The sequence below is a fragment of the Quercus lobata genome, chromosome 10, assembly GCF_001633185.2.
Source record: "Quercus lobata isolate SW786 chromosome 10, ValleyOak3.0 Primary Assembly, whole genome shotgun sequence".
Classification (NCBI taxonomy): domain Eukaryota; kingdom Viridiplantae; phylum Streptophyta; class Magnoliopsida; order Fagales; family Fagaceae; genus Quercus; species Quercus lobata.
In genome coordinates this window covers 14,446,628-14,470,242 of record NC_044913.1, presented here as the reverse complement: position 1 = coordinate 14,470,242, position 23,615 = coordinate 14,446,628, and the positions used below count along the sequence as shown (strand labels likewise).

At 34.2% G+C, this 23,615-nt stretch overlaps 3 protein-coding genes across 4 annotated transcripts; all 3 read right to left on the bottom strand.

Annotated features, from left to right (window-relative positions):
- Positions 1 to 200: 200 nt before the first annotated feature.
- On the bottom strand, positions 201 to 1,747 carry LOC115963594. The gene is made up of 2 exons (XM_031082662.1): positions 818 to 1,747; positions 201 to 676 (listed from the first exon to the last, which is right to left on the bottom strand). Exons 1-2 carry the CDS (start codon positions 1,604 to 1,606, stop codon positions 521 to 523), a joined length of 945 nt encoding a protein of 314 aa, XP_030938522.1. The 5' UTR covers positions 1,607 to 1,747; the 3' UTR covers positions 201 to 520.
- A 1,996-nt stretch (positions 1,748 to 3,743) lies between these two features.
- On the bottom strand, positions 3,744 to 8,312 carry LOC115963593. The gene is made up of 4 exons (XM_031082661.1): positions 7,644 to 8,312; positions 6,978 to 7,091; positions 6,508 to 6,792; positions 3,744 to 4,344 (listed from the first exon to the last, which is right to left on the bottom strand). Exons 1-4 carry the CDS (start codon positions 8,118 to 8,120, stop codon positions 4,144 to 4,146), a joined length of 1,077 nt encoding a protein of 358 aa, XP_030938521.1. The 5' UTR covers positions 8,121 to 8,312; the 3' UTR covers positions 3,744 to 4,143.
- A 2,300-nt stretch (positions 8,313 to 10,612) lies between these two features.
- LOC115965598 (transcription factor MYB35-like) lies at positions 10,613 to 13,071 on the bottom strand. 2 transcript variants are annotated; one of them, XM_031084857.1, is made up of 3 exons: positions 12,761 to 13,071; positions 12,529 to 12,670; positions 10,613 to 11,626 (listed from the first exon to the last, which is right to left on the bottom strand). In XM_031084857.1, the coding sequence occupies exons 1-3, from the start codon at positions 12,891 to 12,893 to the stop codon at positions 10,795 to 10,797; spliced, it is 1,107 nt and encodes a 368-aa protein (XP_030940717.1). In that variant the 5' UTR covers positions 12,894 to 13,071; the 3' UTR covers positions 10,613 to 10,794. The 2 variants fall into 2 exon arrangements, with proteins under 2 accessions (XP_030940717.1, XP_030940718.1); XM_031084858.1 differs by having other exon boundaries at positions 12,529 to 12,658.
- Positions 13,072 to 23,615: the final 10,544 nt, after the last annotated feature.

Sequence of the window (23,615 nt, the reverse complement as noted above, 5' to 3'; positions counted from 1 at the left end):
CTGCATAAGAGTGGTTAGGAGAGAAGCTAGAACTTAGAAGACCATTTGATGGAAAAATTATTTTTAATTTGACAAATATTAATAAAAACTGTAGGATGTTATTTACAATTTTGAATAAGATTATGAGATTGATTGCTCAACTTTTAACTTTAAAACATCTTGCAAACAAGTGATATTTTATGGTGTTAAAGCAAATCAGGAAGAAGAAAAATACCAATTATGAAATATATGAAGCAGAACATAATAACAACAAAGCATGTACTATAGTAAAAAGGGGCTATTTATTTTTGAACCCCAACATTTACATGAAAGTAAAAGTCCTAGACCACTTAAAAAATGCCCTTTGAACAAAAAAGAAAGAAAAGAGAAGCTTCCATATCTGTCCATCATATTTTCATCTTTTCCTGAACAAAACCCATGTACAAGCAGCTAAGGAGATATCTACTTTTAGTTTTATAGCCTTCCAAAACTTCCTATTCTAAAAAAATATTCTTACTTCCAACTGTCCCTAATCATCGCCTCAATCTGCTCTTTGTACAGTGGTCTTGAATAAGAGGATGTAGAGCTTTTGATCCATTGAGAAATACATGAACCCACCTACTGAATGAGTAACAAAAGACCCAAAACTTGTCCCCACAATACAGTGCCATGCTGGCCCATACACCCCATCAAATTCCTGCAAAATCACAACCACCCCACAAAAATCTTTTACCACATCAATCAACTCACATAACATCAACAAAAAAACCTCAAGTAGATAATAGATTCATGATCAAAATATGAACTAATTACATTGCAATTAACAACAATTGATTACCTTTTTGAGAGTCAAAGCAAGGGTCTTAGAAGTGAACTTTTCCATACTATCATAAGCCTTTCTAGCACAATCCACAACATGGATCTGCATAAATGGTGGCATATCAGCTGAAACCACTTTCACCCCATTGCTTGCAAGGATATCTGCTAAGTCAACCTCTGAGTCACAGAAAGACCTCCTTCTGCCACCTCTCACAGCTAATGAAACTGAAACTCTCTTACTTTCACGACAATCTTGAAGATCCTTCATTTCTACATCCTTCAATTTCTCTGACAATCTCTTAACATCAAGCTCTTCACGGGTTTCTTTCTTTTTTTCATTCACTTTCACCTCATGAAACTTTTTCTTATCCAACTCTTTCTTGAGTTTCTCTTTAGAAACCTCTTTTCTTGCTTTGGTGCTGTCTTTTTCAAGCTTTGGAGCAATAGTTGTTCTGGTGAGGTGGTTTGATTTGGTTAAGGAAAACATGGAGGAATCAACAGAAACAGTCAAGGCTTTGGCTTGTAAATGGGTGTCCATAACACATGGGGTTGGATGTGGATTGGTGGGGTTTTGGGGTTTATGTGCTCTTCTGTGATATGGGTTTAATCTAGAGAAGTTGTGGGACATGAAAGAGGAGGGTTTAGAGTGTAAAGGGGGATCTGGGTTTGGTCTTATGTGGTGGTGAGAAGTGGTAGTGGTGGTGGGTTTGGGGTGCTTTTTGATGAGAGTGGGATCCATGGATGGTTTGAGTTTGGGTTCTTCTTCTGGTTTTGCTAAGATGCGCCTTTGGGTGGTTTGGTGAGCCATGTTGGTGGGGAATGGGAAAAATTAGGAATTGGTTCAAGGGAAAATGGAGGGGAATATAAGGTGGTTGGGTATTGGGACTTGGGGGAGGGAGAAAGTATATGAGTTTGGGGTACATGGAAAATGGTCAGTGGTGGGGTTCATTGGGATAGGGACTTGTGTGGTGACGAGTGTGAGATCTATTGCTATTTTGTTCTAACATGCGCCGGGGGCGGAGGACATGGGAGGTTTGTGCTTGGATTTGACTGTTGACTTGATTAGTGTTAGGTATTAAATATAAAAATATCCATGTGTTTGATAAAGATGTATTAATGTCAGCATCGTACATACCATTACATTGAAGAAAGAAAATTAATCTTCATTTTACTTGACTTGAAAGTGAAAGGATCCTATAATTGAAAACTTTCTTTACAAACCTTCTATGGTTGCTTGCATTATTCAATCACTTCCTTCTGAGTGGCCCATAGATTTCATCTCACATGTGTGATTTTTATATGAAAGAATCCAAAAAAGATAATAATTCTTAAACAAGAGTACTTCTTAGATACTCGAAAAATGGTAAATGATGCTTCTTACTCTCATATTCATGATAAAATTTACTCATTGAATTCATTGTAAAGTTCACCGTAAAAGAAGAGAACATCATTTTGTTATATTATGAAAATACTTAAAAAATTTCTCTTAGAACAAAATTGTTACCGGAACTCAAATTACTTCTTGGACTGTGGAAGTGTAAAACTTTACTTGCCTCAAAAAGGTGATTTAATTTATCTGATTACAATTTCTTTGCTCGCTGAGCAGAAGTTACTACAAGTTTGGTGATACAGTTGCGGCGGTTATGTATTATTGAACTTTTTAAATTGTAATGTAGATCATGCATCGAATCATGACAAATAAGAATTAGGAGAGAGAAATACCATAATGGCATCTACTTTTTGGTAGAAGCTGACTAGGATTACCCAAAATTTGTAATAGATTTCGTCGTGATGGGCAATAAAAATAGGGCAAATGACCATAACCAACGACAGTGTCTTCTACAGAAGCATTGAAGCACATGGCTCTCATTATTTCCTTTCTTATATCTTATTGCTACGTGTCCTTTAATTTCACGCCGATTTTTGCAGGCCATTCCTGCTAGCTGATTATTTTTGGAAACATGTATTAAGAGGTACACACAAATGTTAACAAAAAGACATACATCACGAGAAACAAAAACAGTTTTGAATTTTCTAAACAAGAACATGTGGTGTAACCTCCCTGACCTCTACATCCATACAAGTGGACTGGAGAAGATTTCATCAAACTGGTTTAGAGTTGATCTTTTTTTTTTTTTGAGAAACATGCCAGTAAGGCTTTATTGATGAATATTAATAAAGAAACATGTCGAAGAATAACAGATAAAACATTAGGTGAAACATCTTCTAACCAGACTTGCTAATCAAATAAGGTTTAGCTGGCTAATACATGTGCAATAACGACATTACTGCTGTGTTTTACATGGTTTAGAGTTCATCTTTCTCATTTGGGATGTTAACCCAAAATTACATCCAAATACACCACTTTTAGTGAATAAAAGAAGACTACAAAAGAAAAAAGAAAACAATTCAGTGGAAAAGATATTTCAAGAAATTTTATTTGCTCTTTTTGGGCATAAATTCCAGTAAAATCTATACATTGGTCAGAAGTATAACTCTGAATTCTTGTGCATTTGGGCTAAAGTTTGGCCTTTAGGTAAGAAAATGAAAATCATCATGCATGGGTCCCAAGAGTGCAATAAGTTCCGAAAAAGTATGTCTCCTCCCCCACCCCCACTGACTTTTCAGACTCAAGTCCAACAAAAGGAGGTTTTTATCATTCTTTTAAATAATTTTTTTGAGAAACAGCGAAGTCTATTCCACGTATTTGAATTTGATAAACATGATGTTTGGTTAGAATGCTCAAATGGTTGTCAAAAGATTCTTCCATTGAAGAGTCTCTAGACTATGTAAGGAATTCAATTCGATCTCATGCAACGATGTCTCAACAACACCATCACAAAGCACATCTATATCTTTCTCTACACAGATTGAACATTAAAGATAGATATATAGATCTCACTTGTAAGTCGTAACTTAGATAACTAGAGTACTATTTTCCAAAGGTAGACAACAGTATAAAATGTGAAGACCATTATAAAAAGAAAACAATACATCAGTCTAATTTTTCAATTCTTGAACATTTTTCTTTTGTACAGCTCAAGCCTGCAAGAAATTTTTTTTAGTTTACAACATCAATACACAGAGCGCTGATTCAGAAGAATGATACAACACAAGTTTCTGATTCTCGTTGACCACAAATGCTGAAAGGGTAATAAAACCTGGATTTATATTTTCCTGAACAGAAACTATAATGGCTCTGAGAAATTCAAAAAAAGAGGTGCTCGACATTTCAGAACTCAGCATGGTAGCATTGCCCAATCAGAAGATGACGTACCTTGACAGGGACCAAAAAAAAAAAAAAATGAGACTGATGTTATGTGAAGGATGTTGACGTCTGACCTTCTAATTCCATGGACTTGGTAGCCGAGCATCTCTAAAAGCAGATGTACCACCAGATGCTGCAGGGGAAGGAGAGGATGGAATGTAATTTGTTCCTGATACAGATAATGTGGGCAGGTTTCCAGAATTCCCCGGATGCCCAGTGGGAGCAAAGCGTGATGGACTGCCGATTGCCACTAAACTCGTACGTGAGGGGTGTGAAACCTTCACATAAACATTACATACTTGCATTAACATGTTGTGCTTCATAATAATAAACCAAAGGGCTCCTAGTAAACTCCTTCTAGTCATCCAAGGTGTCAACCATCATATTGAAATGAGTAATGGCTACTTTTTCTTTAGTCAGGAAAGAGTCTAAAATTTTTAAATGAATGGGCAAAATGATTATCCACATGGAAGGAGAAAAAAAAGGGAGAGGGTATGCACTTGGCACAACCATAGTGTGCAAGACACAACTTTTATTATATAAAATATAATATGACTTTTATCCTGGGATGCACGGACGCGGCTCCGAACCCAGCGCACCCGCGTCCGACGCGGCGGGACACGCCGACGCGGGAGGGACGCCGCAGACCGCGCGTCCGTGCCGCGTCGTGCCACGTGGATTTCCCGACTCGCGCCGACGCGGCTCAAATCGACGCCGACTCGCACCGATTCGGCTCCCACGCATGCCGATTCGGGCCGAATCGGATTGTATCGGCAGAATATCGGCGTGTTTCGGCCGGAAAAAGGAAATCGGCCGGTAAGGGGAAAAAAAAAAAAAAAAAACCTTCTGGACTGGACTGGATATTCTTACGCTACTGTTGCCGGTGGACTGATTTGCTTCTTCGTGTTCTTCTTTGCATCATCTTCTGAGTTGTTCTCTGTTTTTTCTTTTTTTCTTTTTTCTCTGGAAGTCTTCTGTAACGTAACTACTGTTTCTCTTTTTGACAAGTACAAAAACTTTTCTTTGGTTTTTGTCCCTCTCTGACCAAACGTGAGAGCCACATCCTCTCTCTTTTTTTTTTTTTTTCTTTTTTCTTTTTAATGGAAAGCTACACGTGAGAGCCTCCAACCTTTTTTGTTTTTTGTTTTTTTTTTTACTTATTATTATCTATTTATTTTATTCTTATTATTTCTATACTATTATTATTATTATTATTATTATTATAATATGAGTTTTCTATTATTATTATTATTATTATATAAAAAAGCATGCTTAGTAATATATTAAAAATATTTTTAATAATTTTTTAATCGCCGAGTCCCGCCGCACCCGCACCCACCTTTTTCAAAAATTGTCGAGTCCCGCACCCGTACCCGCACCCGCACCCGAGTCCTAAAACGCACCCGTGCTTCATAGCTTTTATCTAAGGTGCCTTGGTTAATAATTTAGCCTGTTTTTAAATCTCTTACGAACACACATGTCCATGTACTACACCACATAGGACTCGTTTAACAGTAGACTGTAGTATAGTGTGGTACTGGTAGAGTACATGCAACAAAACCTTCACGTCTAGTTTCAAACAATCCTCTCAATAAATATGTTACTATTTAGAGTCAATAACTTCTTTTCATTATATACTATGAATCTTTCAATTAGAGGCTATTATATATATTATGTTTGAATAGTGAGTGCTATACTTCAATCAGGCAAGTGCTTGTGCTTTCTGCCTAAGCTCTAAGAGGCATGTGTGCTTAAGTGTGCTTGACAGCTTTACTAATACTGCTTCACCCTCCTCTCTGTTCTTACTATCGGAAGAATTGCCGCTTGAGCTATGGCTCATTTTCTCTTTTCAATAAATATACTGCTTCACCCTCCTCTTTGTTCTTACAATTGGAAGAAGTGTTGCTTGAGCCATGGTTCATTTTCTCCTTGCAACAAATAACTTCCTATACTGTTATTGTTTCCATTGTTTAAGTCAGACCAGCCAGAACTTGGTCCACAGCTTGTACCTTACAATGGGCTATAACCTGGGTCTTTTGTATAGCAGTAAAAAATTTAAAAGGCTGTGGTGTGCATAAAAAAGAGTGGTTAATTTCAGAGATGAGCTTATTTAGCATGAGACCAACTCAGGCTGCCCCATTTGACAGTCCTACTCCTACCTTAAATATTTAAATAAAAATGTTCATACTCAAGTTGTAAGTTCTCAACAAAAACTCAATGACAAAACAATCACGACAATCAGAGGTAAATAAAATGTGAAAGAAATCAGAGGAAATTAATACTTAAGTTATCAGTTCTCAACAAAACCCAATGACAAAACAATCATGATAATCAAAAATCAATAAAATGTAAAAGAAATCTGAGGAAATTAAAGCTGGAGTAAACAGCATGCTTAGATACTTCACTACATGATACAAGTAATAGTAATTTGTAAACATTACCATGTGTTGATTATAGACAGGCCTTCGAAGAGGAGACTCTGAAGATGGTGACATACTGCTAGTCCGAAGCACATGGCGAGGATTAATGCTATGATTTAAAGGATCGTCAGCTTCTGTCCCTTCCATATCTCCACCAAGATTTGCCTCTAAGCCCATCCTTGGAGCAATATGCCTAGTCAATGACCCCATGTCATTTGCGCCATCCCCTTGAAGTGGAACAGAAGGACGAGTCGCCATTACTTGCATACTATTTCGCCTCTTTAGTTCTTCCTCTGCATTCAAGATCTGCCAACCACCGCCAATTGATTATATCTACCTATCAAAATCATTGTCAGAGCAAAAAAGGGGAAAAAGAAAAAGAAGAGCAGTAGAACATAGTTCCAACACAACACAAAGTGATGAGTTATGCACTTATGCATGTAACATCTAAACAGATACCCAAACAAGAGGAGTATAAAACCAAAGCTTACCTGCTTTAGCACTAGTACTAGATTATGTTTCTTAGCATTCAAACTTTCTAACTTATCTTCAATCTCCCTTTTCCTTTTCTGTTTTTTGTTTAACACATCCACTTTGTCGCTTACCTACCAAAAAACACAGTTAAATACAGTAAACAAACACTGTAAAGAACAGAGCCCAATAACTTAAAAACTCATACTTTCAGAATCAAAACCCATGTTTAGCTAGTACTTTTTTTCGGCTAGGTAAATTGGGGGAGCAGGGCTGGTGGGGTTCGAACCCTAGTGCTGAAAACACTCGGGCTTCCCTTGAACCCCAATGTTTAGCTAGTGATTCACTGTTTCTATAACATGTCTAAGATTCTTAATAGTGAATACAAATTACAAGCATTCTTGACTCTCAAATAAACTAAGCTTCTTAAGGAAGCAATATCGTATGGGAAATTTGTCATTTTCTCTTCATCTTTCTGTACCAATTCATACATACAAAACAATGTCAATCACTCAATTGTTAAGTGTCAAAATCTAAATAAATGGTTATTCTTTTATTGCAATTTGTAAATGAATTAGTGACTAGGAAGATATGGCTATATCTATCATCTGCAAAAACGCAATCTTCACAGACAATTCAAGATCAATCATAAAAGCCCTTTGTAAAAAAAAAAAAAAAGTGATTACCTCAGAATTAGGGTTCGCGATTGCCAAATCAACCGGTTTTGTTTCGGCCGGCAAAGCTTGTCCGTCGACATCGGCACCAACCGCACCGGAATCGATTTTCTCAGGCTTCAAATCCGGCGCATCAACAACAACCGGTTTCACCGAGCAATCACCGCCGTCACCGGTTCCTCTCTGATCGTTTTCCTCATTCTTCGGCGGGGCTTCTTCGCAATCACTGGCCTTTTCTTCTTCCAACTTAGGCTCAACCAAAACCGGGTTCTCTTTCGGAGCTTCGGCTTGCTGGTTCAGGTCGGGGTTCTGGCTCGAGTTCGGGTCCGGGTCAGGGGTGGTGGAGCGGAGGCGAGAGAGGGCTTTGGAGCGACGGTGAAGGAGAGACTTGAAGTCTTTGAGGGAGAGTTTAGGGGTTGGCATGAGCCATCGACGAGGCACGTCGGGAACTCTGTGCAGGTTCCCTCTGTATAGCGATATCGCCACCATTTTTTTTCCTGATTCTTCTTTCTCTCTCTCTCTCTCTTTCTGATCCGAATCTGATTGACCCGTGGATTCTCTGTATCTATTTCTGGTTTGCTCTGTGTTTTATTTTCTGAACATTGCAATAGTATAATGAATGGTTTGCTACAGGTCGTTTATTGGGAATAAGATCAATAACTACATACCCGTTTGGACAAAGCTTCTTTGCGTCTGCGTCTGCGTTTTTCGTTCCGTAAGAAGCGCGTTTTTGTGAATCCGTGCACTGTTTATAAGACTCGTAACTTTTATTTTCCACAAAAATTCTATTAAAAATGAGTCTTACGATATTATTTACATATTTAAAATTTATTTTGTTACAATATTTTCAATTTTCAGTTTTCAACCAAATAAACGATATCCAAACATACCCACATCATTTTTTTTTTTAAGAAACAGTAATTCTTATTAAAACACACATACAAGAAAGTAATATATAGAGTTTTTTAAACAGATTTATAATACATTACATAATAAGACTATGTCTAACATTTGTAGTAGTAACTTAGGGTTAACTACATCATATCTTTGAGTGGGTTAGATTGGTATTTTTCTTTATCTTTCTTTGGCCATATTGACCAAAATAGAAACATTAAAACGTATTAGTTATGTGACTCTTTGAGACTCGAGTTCTATGAAGAAAAATCTGAGATTATAATTTTTTTTTAAGCTTCTAGTGAGTTCCATAAAGAAAAATCTGAGATAATATTTTTTTAAAAGTTTCCGAAGGAAATCAAGTTTCAGAAACTCAAGTTCTTCACATTAGAATGCGAAAAACTTGAGTTCCAAATAAGGCCATATAATTAATTAATTAATATGTTTTGAGTTCCTAAAAAAAAAAAAAAAAACTAATAGGTTTTGTTTTCGGTTGCATAATGAATATCTTTTTTTTGAGAAACAGTTGCATAATGAATATGTTTGCAAAGATAGCATAACTGGCAAAAAAGACCTAGATTAGATTTCCTACGGCCTACGAGTTGTTTAATAAAGAGAAAAAATAATAATAAATTAGGCTGAGCTTATAAATAGGGCAAAATTTGCAAAATAATAGTAATTATTTGAATTAAATTAGCACAGTTTGAAACCATTTGGGATTTTACATGTTCAACGCTTAAAACTCATCCAAATCAGTTGAAGTCAAAATACAATTTAAAAAAAAAAGAAAAAAAAGAAAAAAGAGACCAGATTCTGAAATAACTTCAAAATATTACCAATTTAAGTAATTTTTATTAAAAAAATATTATTTTTACAAATATTTCCTCTCAAACATAAGAATAAAATACTAATACCAAATTCAACCAAAACTTTTTTTTTAAATACTCACTTTGCTCCCTCAATACAAACGACACTTAAAACCATTTGAAAGTTCCTTATTCATTGCTTCTCTTTAATAGCTTATCTTGATTGTTACAATGACTGCATTATGGCAAATATTTGCACTAGGGAGTGTCTAAGTGATAGATAAATAGCAACTCGGGATGGAGAAGGAAGACGCGGAGCAGCGGAATTTTAAAACGATTTTAAGTAACATTTATGCCGAATGGGGTTGAAGAGGATAAAATGAACGTGGACGGTCTCATTCTACTGGATCAAACATGAGCAAGAGTACCTTTTTGGTTGAAATTAGTATGGAAGAGGACGGATTCTTTCTAAAGGACGTGCAAGAAGACGGATGGGTACAATCTAGACGGTGACAGAGTCACGTAACATTCATATGATGTAAGACTGTCCTCAAGGTGACAGATGCAATGTGGACAATGATAGGGTAACGTTACCTCCACACAGTTTAAGTAATCCTTAAGAAACTTAAAAATGAAATATCTTGCGCTTTACGGCTAACCCTAATCAATAAAATCACTATATGGAAAGGATCCTGTAAAATACGTACTTTTATGAGGATCTTCTCCATAAGGAAAGACCCTATTTGCCAAGAAACAAATGTCAACTCTACACTACTATAAAAACTCCAAAACCCTCACAAATTAAGGTACGTATAATTTATCCCAGCTCTGGCACTCTAGAGTTGTGAAGAGTTCTCTAATTTAACTATCGGAGGGTATTTGGCCGGTACCACACCGGTACTCTCCTGAGATCTTATTGTTTTGTGTTGTGAAGATATTGTCTTGAGCACATGAGGATTGTGTAACTGACTGGTGATTTTCAGCATCATCAGGGATATTTTTGAAAAGTTTTGGTAGTACCTAACATTAGCCGAACGTAAGGGGTAGGTTTTGTATTTTACCAACAAGTATAAGAGCATTAACCCTAGAGATATAAGATAGTACATTTTCTGCAGAAACTTCAAATTAATAAACAGGAAATCTCTAGTCCAATGTAAACTTTCTTATGGAGGGCGAACTTTGAAACAATACAATTTTAATATTATGTCATTAGAGGATGGTCTGCTGGAAAAAAAATAGTGATGCATCTAAGTACATGATAAATAGTCTAAGAACAAACTATTAGAAGTAGAAAACCATAATTTTAACACAATGATAAACTGTTAGCCCTCAACCCATAAATGCTGAAAAGGTTAGAAAACTAATTTAAAAAAAAGGAAACCAATAAATCCTTATTCGGTAATTCTTAACCTACTGAACACCATAATGCCATAAAAGTGATAAAACTTGGGGAAGACTCAGACTCAGTAGTAGAATGGTTCCAGGTTAGGGAAGTCTAACAACATTTCATATTCTTGATATAGCATGGCTTCCACAAAAGCAAAGTCAGAGGACGATGAAGCCTCAAAGTCATTGCTTATGACTGCACATTCTATTGCTTTAGCTCTGGTATTACTTTCTTGAATGGCAGCTTCATTGTCAGTGTCACTAACTTGCAGTATCCCTTTTTGTTTTTGGCTTGCAAATTCTTTTGATGAATACTCGGCAGTGGTTTCTTGTTCTTGAGGATCAGCTGGTTGAAATGCCTCATCAAGAAGAAAGTCGTGCCAGCTGAAGTCTAGGGATGACTTTTCTTGCGCCGCTGTAGTAGAACATGTAGGAGAATATGACACTGAAGATGATGACAACGAGGCCTCAGCAAAGGCTGGTGGTGGGATGGTCTCATTGTTAGAGCAATTTGAGGCCTCTGTGACAAGTTTTATAGCTTGGAGCTCAGCGAGAAGATCCGATGGGTAGTTGTCAGTATGGTTGTTATTGAAAAGGGTATCTTGGATTGGTTCTTTTTTTGCAGTCATCAATTGGCTATTGAAATTTTGGAATCCCTGTGGTGCAGCTGGATATGGTTCTGATTTTAACATAATTGCACTCTTCAAATCTTTATTAAGAGGTCCAACTCTGATGCCAGGTTTTCGGAAGCCACCAATGTTTCCATAATCAGCAAGTATTTGAGAGAAGGGCTTGTGAGTAACAGGATCGATTCCCATTTCAGAAAGCTTCTTTCTCAACTTGGTGTTCCAGTAGTTCTTAACATCATTGTCTGTCCTCCCAGGAAGTTGTTGTGCTATTATGGACCACCTGGACCACAGAAACCATGAGACTATGAGAGAGAGAGAGAGAGAGAGACATTAGTCACATTACTCTAGCACTAGTAACAGAAAACAGTCTATAGTTGGTAGTTATGTTTGTTATCATCTTCCGAGAAATGACACAACTTTCTCCATAAAAAATACAGAATAGCAATACATAGCCAGATTTTGGATATTCTTTCCGTTTTTTGTGGGGGCGGGGGGGGTGCTGAAGATTTTGGAGTTGCTTTGAAAATTTTGATTGTTTTCTTCAGAGAGGAGAGAAACCAGAACTGCAAAGCAACCTGAGTCATACTATTTTGTAAGAAGCTGTTTCTCTAAAATCCAGAAGTGCGCTAAAGTACCAAGATTTTGGTAAGTTAGATATACTAGGAACAAGGATGAGAAAAACTCAAAAAAGGTATTTAGAGAGACTGGTGGAGACAGCATAAATGCAAGAGTGGGAAAGTGGTTTTAGAATATGAAAATTATTTTTAGAAAATTGTAAACTCTGATGCTAATATGAAAAATAAGCTTATATACATGGTAAGTGTTGGAAAACAAATATGAAGTGTAGGAAGCGCAAGGGAATGCATGTGATAAACTCTGCTTTGAGACAGAATATTGTTTCCAGAGTAATTAGAATTAAATAATTTCTGGAAGGAAAATCAACTTAAAATTGAGAGAAAATAGCAAATATGACTTGTATGCATTGCAACTTTCTACATGAGAAAGAGAATGTTGGAAGAGCAACATGGAATATGAAAGAAAAGAAACAGGAAGCTTAAAAAACAAGATCCAAAAAGAGTTTTATTCCCTTTTAATAAGTAATTTAGAATTAAACCAAGTGAAGAGAGAGAGAGAGAGAGAGAGAGAGAGAGGAACTACTATAGAAGTTTATAAGAAGCCCACCTGCTACCTATAGCCGCATGAAGCCTAACAATCATCTCCTCTTCTTGAGGTGTGAAGCCGTCATGCTTAAGATCAGGCCTCAGGTAGTTAGTCCACCTTAGCCTGCAGCTCTTCCCACATCTCTTAAGTCCTGCACAACAGCCTCACATACAGTATCAAAATTATCAGTTAAACTAAAATCTGGTTATAATTAGTCCATATTATAAGTCTGATCCAACCCATATAAACTAACCTGCTTTCTTGGGGACAGCTGTCCAGTTGCCTGTGCCATGCTTGGAGACATATGCAAGTATCTTTGCATCTTCCTCTTCAGTCCATAGACCCCTTTTAAGGTTCAGCCTGTCGCAGCAAGGCGGTCTTACCATCTTATCTGTTAATCCAAAAATCACAAAAATGAAAAAAGAAAGTAGGAAACAAAAATAAAAAGAAAAGAGAGTTGATGATGAGAGAGCTAGATAATGGTGATGCAACTTCAAATAACTTGTTTTGCAAATGCTCTTTGAGAGGAAAGAGAGGATGGAGTAGAGGGGTTTAAAGGTATGACTAGTGTGAAGGCAAGAAAAGCATGTTGGCTTGCTCCCATTTAACTAAATTTGCATGATGTATGCCATCTTCATTCCAACGGTTTGAGATGAAAATAAAGATTACTCTCTCTCTCTCTAACTCCACCATACTCACATGCTTGGCTTCAAGAGCATTTGAGTCAGGTTCGAAACGGGTGAATTATTTGGTTAAACTTAGATTAAATCTAACTAAATTAGTTAGTTCATTGTGTAAAGGAAATGACTAGATCTGTTTCAGTTTCTAATAATCACAAGTTTGACGAGAGAAACTATTTTAAACAAACGATTCAACTAATTGAAGAAATGATATTGAACAACCTACGAGTGTCTAGCAACTTGGAACTACCATGCATGCCTCATATATATGTGGCATTAGAAAGTGTTCGGAACCTATGATAATGCTTCATTATTTTCACTACTGATGCATCAATAATCTACAATGTGAAAATAATGGGGTAAAAAAAGCACAGAAATTAGGAAAAAGAATATTAGAAAATTACGTTCAGTTAAAAAGTGAATCTTCAAGTTGGTAACTAGGTCTGAGGACAAGGATTTTTTTATAAAAGGTAATCAACATGTCCAGGTGGAATACCACATATGCTTGGAGAAATGGGGGCTTTCACACAGCATGAGTGTTTAATTATGGATGTCCAGGTAGAAAAATGTTACCTTTTTAACCTTGCAGCAATGGGATTTCATCTTTGAGGTATGATTCTGAAAATTTGTTTAAGATCAATGGGGCCATGTGGTCATCTCTAAGGGTATGAAGTATGAAGGGTGAAAATGGCTAAACGCCCTTTATTTTTAAAGTACGTAGCAAAACATCCATCTTTCCAAAGTCGAGTTCTATGCATATTTTGCCACTTGAATTTTCAAAAAAATTCAAGTGGAACTCAACATTGCAAATGTCAAGTTTTACTTAAAAATACACATAGAACTCAATTTTGAGGATATCTAGTTTTATGCGAAACTCAATTTTGTTAAAATCGAGTTTCAAAACAGGACATTTTGCTAAATACTTTGAAAAGACTTTACAAATAAAAGGCATTTAGCCATTTCCTCCATGAAGCCACATCCAATCATATAATAAGACAAATATAATCAAGTAGTATAGAACCTTGGCATTACATAAGAGAAAAGGAAGTAAGCTACAAACAACTAAGTTTAGCTGAGAGTAATTAAGGAGAGGACTAAGTAATATCAGTCCCAATTGTTGGACATAAACAAAATTTCAAACATGATTTCCTGGTGATGTGCATGTTTAGAATGACTTGGGATGAAAGGAGGAAAGTATATATTACATGCATATGGCTTTTGCCAAGCTCAGTAGCAATTCTGGATTACAATTTTCTTTACTTTTGGATAGTCCCAAATATGAATTGAATGGCTACCATGTGATCACTAACATCAATGCTGCTGGTTATGTTTTTTTAGTACAATCTAGAACTTCAGGTATCATGCAATGTTTCTAGACTAAGCACCATGTTTTTTTATACATGAGAGAAATTGGCAGTACTATTGAATGTAAGGGTTTTAGCTAAACAATTTATAATACAATATCAATATTACGTAAATCTCAAAATTTTACATCAAAACAATATATATATACACACACACACATCATTCTTAAGATATTATATATTGACAAAAGTCTCTTCAAATTCATTCTCTAAGGTGATGCATTGAGCCTGAGTTGAGTCTTCATTGGATTATTAAAGCCTTATCTCAGAGGACATGTTGAAACTTGTAAACACTTACGGAGAATTTTTCCTTATCTTTTGTGCTGAATATAGAGGGTAATGTTCCAGCCCATATCTCAGCCCAATGGACACCTCTTTTGCATTGGGCTGGGCCAGTGTCTATCTCTTCTCTACCTTCTCTTGTAGTCCAAGCTTTGGAAAGAAATGGACCCATGCAGTGCTCTTTCCCTCTCCATGTTCTCTTTTGGGAGTTTAGTTCAATAAAGTAGTTGCCAAGAGTTATAAAGTTCAACTAACATTATTTTGTGTTTTTAATTGAGACATTCAAGTTTCATATCTCTCTTCTCTATTATAACTATTGAATTTTAAAAATAAATTTTTAAAAAAATATATATATCAATAGAGTAGTTATTCAAGGGGGAAAAAAGCATCTTCTAAAGTCTAAACCCCAATAGAATTTCTCTAAAAAATTTCTTTGTATGGCCAACTTTCCTAACTTGTTATTAAAAATTTTTTCTAAGCAATCTTTTTCATCCAAACAATTTTAAATTTTTCCTTTACAATTACTTAAAGTAACATAATATCACACAATTTTTTTCAAGATTTATTAAGGCTGGAAAGGTATTACTTTTACATAACTTCATCCCTGATACCATTTTGTATTTTAGTATTGTGGCACAAAAGTTATAGGCCCAGAAGAACTGTATTCTATGTATTACTTTATCACAATTTTTGATAACAAGACATTACATGTTATGAAAGTTATTTTTTTGCTAAACACATGTTATGAAAGTTATGACAATATTATATTTCACCTTTTCAACTATTTGAAGAAAAACTAGATTATTTTGTGCTCCAAGGAAGATAATTTTTATTTAATTTCCTACAATTTAACATTCATATATCTGTAAAAGTTATATGAATTTTTTTTTAAATGTCAAATGGACATTGAGCATTAAGCATTCCTACATTATTTTTAAGATTGTTGGGGGTGCAATATGACCTTTCTGAACTCCCAAAAACAACTTTGAAATTAATTGTTCAGGATCACCATTGCACTTTTTTTTAGTATCATCTACTCTAGAGGACACCCTCAAAAAAAAAAAAAAAAAAAAAAAAAAAAACCCTACTCTAGAGGAAAGCTAGAGAGTTCAAGAGGCCATATTTGACACCTTGATAGTTCTCAAAATTAATTTGTAATCAGAACTCCAAAATGCAGTTAATTTTTGAGAAAAAAGTTCTCTTAATTATATGTCCCCACCATTGTAATACTTTAAATTATGTGAATTAAATTGGAAGAATGTATCATTCTCAAAAAAAAAAAAAAAAGGAAGAATGTATAATTATTACACCGTCGTGTGTTGATCTGAATTATGTAACAACTAACAACTACAATGAATTCTAATGGAAACTTTATTACAGCATAATAATTGGTCCATTTTATGTGGACCACTGAATCATAACAGTCATATCTTTTTCCATTCTAGTTGCAACGTGAGGGAGGTTTCTATTTGTTTCGAAATTAATATTTTTTGAAAAATAATTTTTTAAAAGTATTTTTAAAAAAATTATTTAGTAACAACTTTAAAATAAATTGAGTTAAAAGATAGTTTTCTTTTAACTCAATTTGTTTTAAGTATTTTTAAAAAAAATAATTCGGTAGCAACCTTAAAATAAGTTGAGTCAAAAGATCATTTTCCTTTTAACTCATTTTTTTTTTTAGACTACCAAGTATAAGAAAGTGCAAAATTTATCTTTGCATAAGTTTTTCATAAAAACAAATGTAGACTGAGCTACATATAAAATATATAATGGTCGATCCGTGAATCCTCTTTACTAGCTAATCCGCATTATCCTACATGTACCTTAAATGTATTAGCAAATCACATTTTTGAGTTCCACTTTGACCAATTCGGAAAAACAAATAAGATTTTTTATCGAAACAAATGTAAACTAAGCCACATATAAATATATAATGGTCGATCCGTGAATCCTCTTTACTTGCTAATCGACATCATGTATCTTAAATGTATTAGCAAATCACATTTTTGAGTTCCACTTTGATCAATTCGGAAAAATAAATAATGAATTCCCCCAATTTATTTCCAAGGTTGTATGTCTTCAAATGATTTCTGGAGTCAAGTTAATTTATTGGTTTAAAGTCGTCAAAGTTGAATTTGACTGCCTCATTATATCCTTGATTGACATCATAGTCAAGTGTCTAGTCAAATTTCCTAACGGAAGACTCTAGTGAGTGATCAGGAATTGGTCAACAAAGAAAATTCCAAATTGGTGCATATTGGAACTAGTAGTTCCTTTCTTCATGGTGCCAAAATTCAGAGGAATTTCAAAGCCTCTATGGAAATAGATGCCTGAGGTGTAAAACCATTGAGCTAGGGATGGTACACTGTCATAAGTGTCATGGTCATATATTGCACACACCAAAGCTATATGATTCTTAGCAATTAAGAAAACATAAGCTTTATGATTCTGATTTTGTTAAGTGTCCCTTTACCAGTATTGCATAAACTAAACAACACAAAAATATGTAAAATCATGCTTGGCTCTGACTAAGTCTCTACTAAAAAAATATCTAATATTTCGGATGTATATAACATCACACTCATAGCATGAGGATCCCACAACTAATAGGTGAAGCTCACGAATTGTGAGTGTAATATTGTTTGCATCTGAAATATTAGATATTTTTTCAGTTGAGACTTAGTGACACATGGAATACGTCTTAGTCCTCTCTTCGTTATCAAATTACTTGCGACTTTAATTGTCCTATCTTAATACTTCAATAGACATACCAACCACCAAATGGTTTTTTTTTTTTTTTTTTTTTGGGTGAAAGGGATGTAAACCTGTAAAGTGCTAGACAAGCAAGAAGGCATGATGGCCTGAGAGAGATTATTACTCTATTAGGGAAAAACTATATCATGATTGAGAGCAAGAAAGACACAGACATCTTTAAAACTATACCATTCAGTGAATTACATAAAAGTATAAAACTCCAACGCACACTAACTGTTCACAAGACAGGTCAATTATAAGAAGCTTATGCCAAAAATGCCAACGAAGTGTTAAAATTCAATTTGGAGCATATTATATATCCCTAAATAAGGATCACATTAACATATACAATTATTTATTCTCCTGCTTGTTCTTTTTCTAAAAAAACAGATAGACTTATGGGCAAACAGCTTAGCTATACAAGCTTTTAGCCTCAAATTATAAAATTTAACTTTCCAGAGTAGGAGACAGGTATATCCAGCCAAAAGATAATTCCTTTATTCAGCTATGGATTCCGGTTTTTACTTTTTTATAAAAAATTAGAATAGGATACTTCATGGTTCTTTCTTTACAAATCATATTTTATTGTTAATAAACAATTAAACATAAAACCGTAACTGAATAAAAGATCTATTGTTTTGATATAGTAGGACCACTTTATATCTCTATTTTATTAGATGTGGTTTGATGGTAAGAGTTTTTGTATTGTTTTATTTTGTGAGTTTACTTTGTGAGTGGTTTGATTGATAGTACAAGTGGTATTATTTATTATCATATCGTGATGAAGGTTGATGAGTCTACGCCGAAAATCCCTCCGCAAAAAAATGACCACTCTATCTTGTGTCATATAAAAAAAACTTAGGAGGTGTTTAGTTGTATTGTTTAAACAACACAACACGTATTTTTACAACATTTTTCCATCCACGCGTATTTTCACAACACTTAAATAATGTTATTAGAACAACATTACTAAACAGACCCTTAATTTCGTTTTTTTAGGACCACTTTGATTTTCTGCATTGTTTGGAACTAGCAGAAAGGCACACATTCGAGTTCTTTTACTGCAATAAAGGGTTTTTTTTTTTTTCTTTTTTCTTTCTTTTTTTTTCCCTCTAACTTTTGGATGGATTAAAGGCATTAGAATATTACATAAAGAATAAAAGAAAGTAGTTGCATTCCAACGTCAGGGTGGTCAAACTCAAAGGAGTCACAATGCATTATACATGACTCATAATAATCAATGAGAACGAAAGGAGTTCTGAACGATTCAACGTGCCATGACGTGTTTCACACATACCGGCCAGTTGAAACTACACGCGGCTCACAAAATCTCACTCGTTTTCGTTCTCATTCTTGTTAGGAAAATGTTAAGGCTATGTTTGGTTTGAGGGAAAGTGAGAGAAGGGAAGATAAAAGACTTAATTTGTTTGGTTAAAAGAGAATAGAGGGAGAAAAAATTTCTATGGTTTCACCAATTTTTATTTTTAATTTTCCATCTAAATCTATAAAATTATTCTAATACCCTTAAAAAGTTTTAAATGTTTGTGTGAAATTATATTTGTATCCTTATTTCTTTATAAATTAAAGGGATAAAAGTGTAAAATACATTCAATTTCTTTCATTTTTCTTCTCCTCTACATCCAAAAACATTTTTTTTCTTCTTTATTTTTCCTTTCTCTTCTCTTATACTTTTCTCTTCTCTCTGACCAAAACATAGCCTAAAGCTAGCTTAATTTATTATAAAATAAAAAATACTAAACATTTCAGAATTTTACTACCATACAACATTTAAAAAATTGGATTTTAAAAAATATAAAAATTAATATTTGATTTTTTTTTTTTTTGTGATTGTTAACACATTAATATATGACAAATATATTTCTAAAAATACTTCTACTTACAAACTTAATTATTTGATAATAATTTTCAATAGTGACACATTAATGTGTAACAAATATATTTTTTAACTACTTTTTAATTTTATCTTAAAGTTGATATATCAATTTATAAAGTCAATAACAATAATAATAAAAATCTAACTACTTTTTTTATTTTATCTTTCATCTTAAAGTTGACATATCAATTTATATTAACATATCTTTTACATCACCTTCATATTATTATTTTATTCCTTATGTCAATCCAACTAGTATTTTCTAAATTATCAGAAAAATAAACCATGGGAACAATAAGAAAATTCAAATGTCTACTTTCTCTCATTGCCATGTTCTTTACATAAAAATTTATACAATTCCTTCTAAAATCATCTCATATTCAACAGAAACACTATCTCTATTATAAAACAAAAGATAGCCGCTCTTTTGGAAACCCCAATATGAAAAGAAAATAACAAAAGAATTTTAGATGGTTGAATACTTCAATTGCGCCAATTAATTTGTGTGCAATGAGCGTAAAGTTGTTGAGAAAGAAAATATAATAATTTACTAATAACAATGTGGTATGCAAATTTAAATAAATTATGTCATTCACATGTATAAAGTGGTGCAAAATAAGGATTGTCTTTAAGTTAAATGAAAATTTTAATATTTTCAACAGAGATGTCTCGGTTTTGAATCTTTCTCGTTGACATATATAAAATGAAAAAATTTAACTAAATTAATTGTAACCTTAGGTTACAAATTTACTAAATATCTTTTTATTAGAGATGAATTTTGACAAATCTACAATTGGATTACATTTTTTTCTTATATCCTTCATGCTTGTAAATTTTCTAAAAAATTAAAGATAAATAGTTATGTCACCAATAAATTTTTTAAATTGCAAATTTTTGTAATTTAAAATTATGCATAATATATAAGCTTATAAATTATATAGTAAATAATATCCGATTGGCACAAAATTTGACATGTGTATTAAAAGAAAAACGTAAATCTCATGCAATTCAATGGTTAGATTTTTAAATTATGTAGTAATATTTATTTTATTGGGTAGGGTAGTTTTGTAACTAAACTTTGTTCTATATAAAAAAGGAAAAAAAATGCATTGGCTAATAAAGAAAAAAAAATCAGTTTATTAGGTGTTGTTCCTAATTAAATTCAATTATGAAACTACATTGGCTAATAAATCATATAATTAATTTAACTGCCATAAATGGAATATATAATATCATTTGTCTTGCATTAACAAATGTAGTGATATATTTGAAATAAATTAGTACATTTAAGGTAACACATAAATAATTGTACTTAAATTTAATTTAAAATTCTCTTTAAATATTATTTTTAAAAAGTTTTTCTGTTTTTTTCCCCTAACGGAATTTCATTCTTTTGAATAGACCTTATAATAATTTTTTTTTGGAAAGAAGACCTTATAATAATTAGTAGATGATATAATCAATGTATGAATTGAAGACGACTTGATTTGAACGCAAAAACGTCTTAATTGCCATTATGGCCAAAAGAATTGTCAAAAGGTAGGCTTGAACTTTGAAGTGTTCTGATTTTTCAGAGTCTTCCTAGCTATGAGTTGTTTGGTCTCAGACAAATCCAATAATAATATTGTATTATCCTAAGTTTTCCTATCATTTTTTTCAAGAGCTAAGTCCTCCCCATCCCCTAACTTGACAAAATTTGCATTCAAAGAACAAGGTGTATGGCTATCTTTACTTCCAAAAAAAGAAAAGAAAAAAAGCTACAAATCGTTATGGCCGGTTGTGAGAAATAAATTTAAGAAATGGACAGAAAGATATATACTAGGAGTAAAAGCAAAGATGATCAAATGGGAAGGTGAGACCCCATTGAGGAGAAAGCAACCACTAAAAAGTTCTTTATTTTGGTAATAATTAAGGGTGATATATTGAAGAAACAGCAAATTAGTCTATTACGTAAACTATCAGCTTTATCAAAAGCCAATAAATAAACCACTACATGCGTTAGGTTATCAAATATTACAAAATCATCATCACATACTATTGGTGTGATGGTCACTCCACAAGTACAAAATTCTTGAGAAGAAAGCAACTGCTAAAAAGTTCTTTATTTTGGTAATAATTAAGGGTGATATATATTCTTATCAAAAAAAAAAAAAGGGTGATATATTAAACAAACAGCAAATTAGTCTATTACGGAAACTATAGCTTTATCAAAAACCAATAAATAACCACTACATGCGTTAGTATCAAATATTTCAAAATCATCATCACGTACTATTAGTGTGATGGTCATTTCATAAGTACAAAATTTTTGTAGGGTGTGGAGAACTAGGGTCGGGATTCAAGCCTCCATAAGAGAATTTCATATACATATACAATTAGATTGGATTAAAGTAAACTTTCTATCTTGTATAAAAAAAATATTACAAAATCTAAAGTTTGAGTAAACTCCACTTAGCTAACCTATCAGTTCTTTTCCCCGTAGGTGTGCCCTACAGTTAGGAAATGTGATTCTTGCGATTGGATAGAAGAAGTTTCAACATAAGGATAACGTATGCATTGTTGTTAATCTTACAGCCACTAAAAAGTTCATCAAATGGAACTTTTATTTTGGATAATTACCTCTATGGTAGCACAGAAAGTTGCATGCACTTCCCGAAGAAAACAACAAAAGATAACAGTGCCTGCAACATCCATTCTAGAAAAACAAGAGTATTTTATTTAAAAACATTTTTAGTTCCACAACTGTCAACACTTCTAAATTTTTCATATTGGATTTGTATAGTGTTTATCATCTATACAATTAGGTTTCATCATTTTGCATACTAAAATACTTTCAAATTCATATGTTTAGAAAACTTAAATAGTAGGGTTAGATATGCAAAAATACTAACTTAAACACTCCTAAATTTTAGATAAATTACAAAAAAGAGTAGTTTTTCACCCTATTTCTCTTTCACGTAAGTTTAGCTAACTTATTTTAATTCAATGATAATCTCTTATCCATATCCCTTAAAATTAGTCACTTCCATATCTTTTTATTAAAGACAAGTCATTTACTAAAATCAACCATAAATAAATGTTTTTCTTCCTCTGTTTAATCTTTTTATATATATATATAAAAAAAAAAAAAAAAAAAAAAAAATTCTCTTAGAATAAGGAGTAGTCATTTCCTACAAGGTAATTGTGGGTCCGAGAGCTCTGCAGTCCGGCCCAAACTCTATCTGGGCCCAGGGCCCGTGCCGAGGAGGTACCTTGCCGAAGACAAATGCTCAGTGGCCGAGGTAGCAAGGGGAACGGCTGAGAACTTACCCTGTCCTCGGCATTCCATAGCTTCAACAGGAAGACCAACACCTTGGTGAAGGCAATCCCCAAACAGCCCCCTCAAAGGGATGTGAACGGAATGGGGCCCATAGGGAAGCAGGGTGTGAACTCGGACCAAGGAAAGTGCGTCCCACCCCCTTCAGTAAATGTACCTGCCAATACCCAGAGTTGGTTAATGAGAAAAGACGTTTGGGCGGTGCAAACGTCGATCCATGCAACTAATAGAAAGTTAGACGGGACAGTTGATGGGATGGACACAGGAACAAGCTCCTGCCTGACCTACAAGTGGAGGGTCAGGATCAGCCAAGACGGACTATATAATAAAAAGGAAGGTGCACCGATTGGGGGGTTGGGAAAAATGGCCAGAAACCAGAGCCTCCCAGCCCACCTTTAGGAAAAAGACTCCAGGGGTGTAGGAAAACTGAAACTGGTACGAACACCGTGAAAAACCCACCGCCTATCAACCAAGGCCTAGCCTTCCAAACCCACGCTCTACAAATGATATTGTTAGGGGCCTTTTCACGTGCGAACCCGACACTGTTACGGTCCGCCACGAATCGCGTCCTTACAATTGGCGCCGTCTGTGGGAAAGGCTTGTGTGTTGGTATAGGAAGTGGGTCGATAGAGCTTCTTCGTTATATCTAACCGTCGGTTATAGAGTTCTAGTATAAAGTTCTGTTAGGGACTATGTTTCTTGATTAGGGGCTTGGTTGGGGAGCCAACTCCCTTAAAGCTAAGGTCCCCTGTAAAGAGTAAACTAGGTACCTTGTAACGTTAACCGTATGGATAAACTCTAGGAGCTTGGCCGAGGAG

What these genes read in the sequence shown, in the direction of transcription:
- LOC115963594 (XM_031082662.1), bottom strand. Translation starts at nt 1,606, where the DNA reads ATGGCTCACCAAACCACCCAAAGGCGCATCTTAGCAAAACCAGAAGAA. An exon ending in TTGCTTTGACTCTCAAAAAG is followed by an intron (nt 677 to 817) that starts GTAATCAATTGT and finishes GTGATTTTGCAG; the next exon opens with GAATTTGATGGGGTGTATGG.
- LOC115965598 (XM_031084857.1), bottom strand. Translation starts at nt 12,893, where the DNA reads ATGGTAAGACCGCCTTGCTGCGACAGGCTGAACCTTAAAAGGGGTCTA. An exon ending in AGCTGTCCCCAAGAAAGCAG is followed by an intron (nt 12,671 to 12,760) that starts GTTAGTTTATAT and finishes ACTGTATGTGAG; the next exon opens with GCTGTTGTGCAGGACTTAAG. An exon ending in CATGCGGCTATAGGTAGCAG is followed by an intron (nt 11,627 to 12,528) that starts GTGGGCTTCTTA and finishes TCTGTGGTCCAG; the next exon opens with GTGGTCCATAATAGCACAAC.
- LOC115963593 (XM_031082661.1), bottom strand. Translation starts at nt 8,120, where the DNA reads ATGGTGGCGATATCGCTATACAGAGGGAACCTGCACAGAGTTCCCGAC. An exon ending in TAGTACTAGTGCTAAAGCAG is followed by an intron (nt 6,793 to 6,977) that starts GTAAGCTTTGGT and finishes GGTGGTTGGCAG; the next exon opens with ATCTTGAATGCAGAGGAAGA. An exon ending in CTGTCTATAATCAACACATG is followed by an intron (nt 4,345 to 6,507) that starts GTAATGTTTACA and finishes GTTTATGTGAAG; the next exon opens with GTTTCACACCCCTCACGTAC.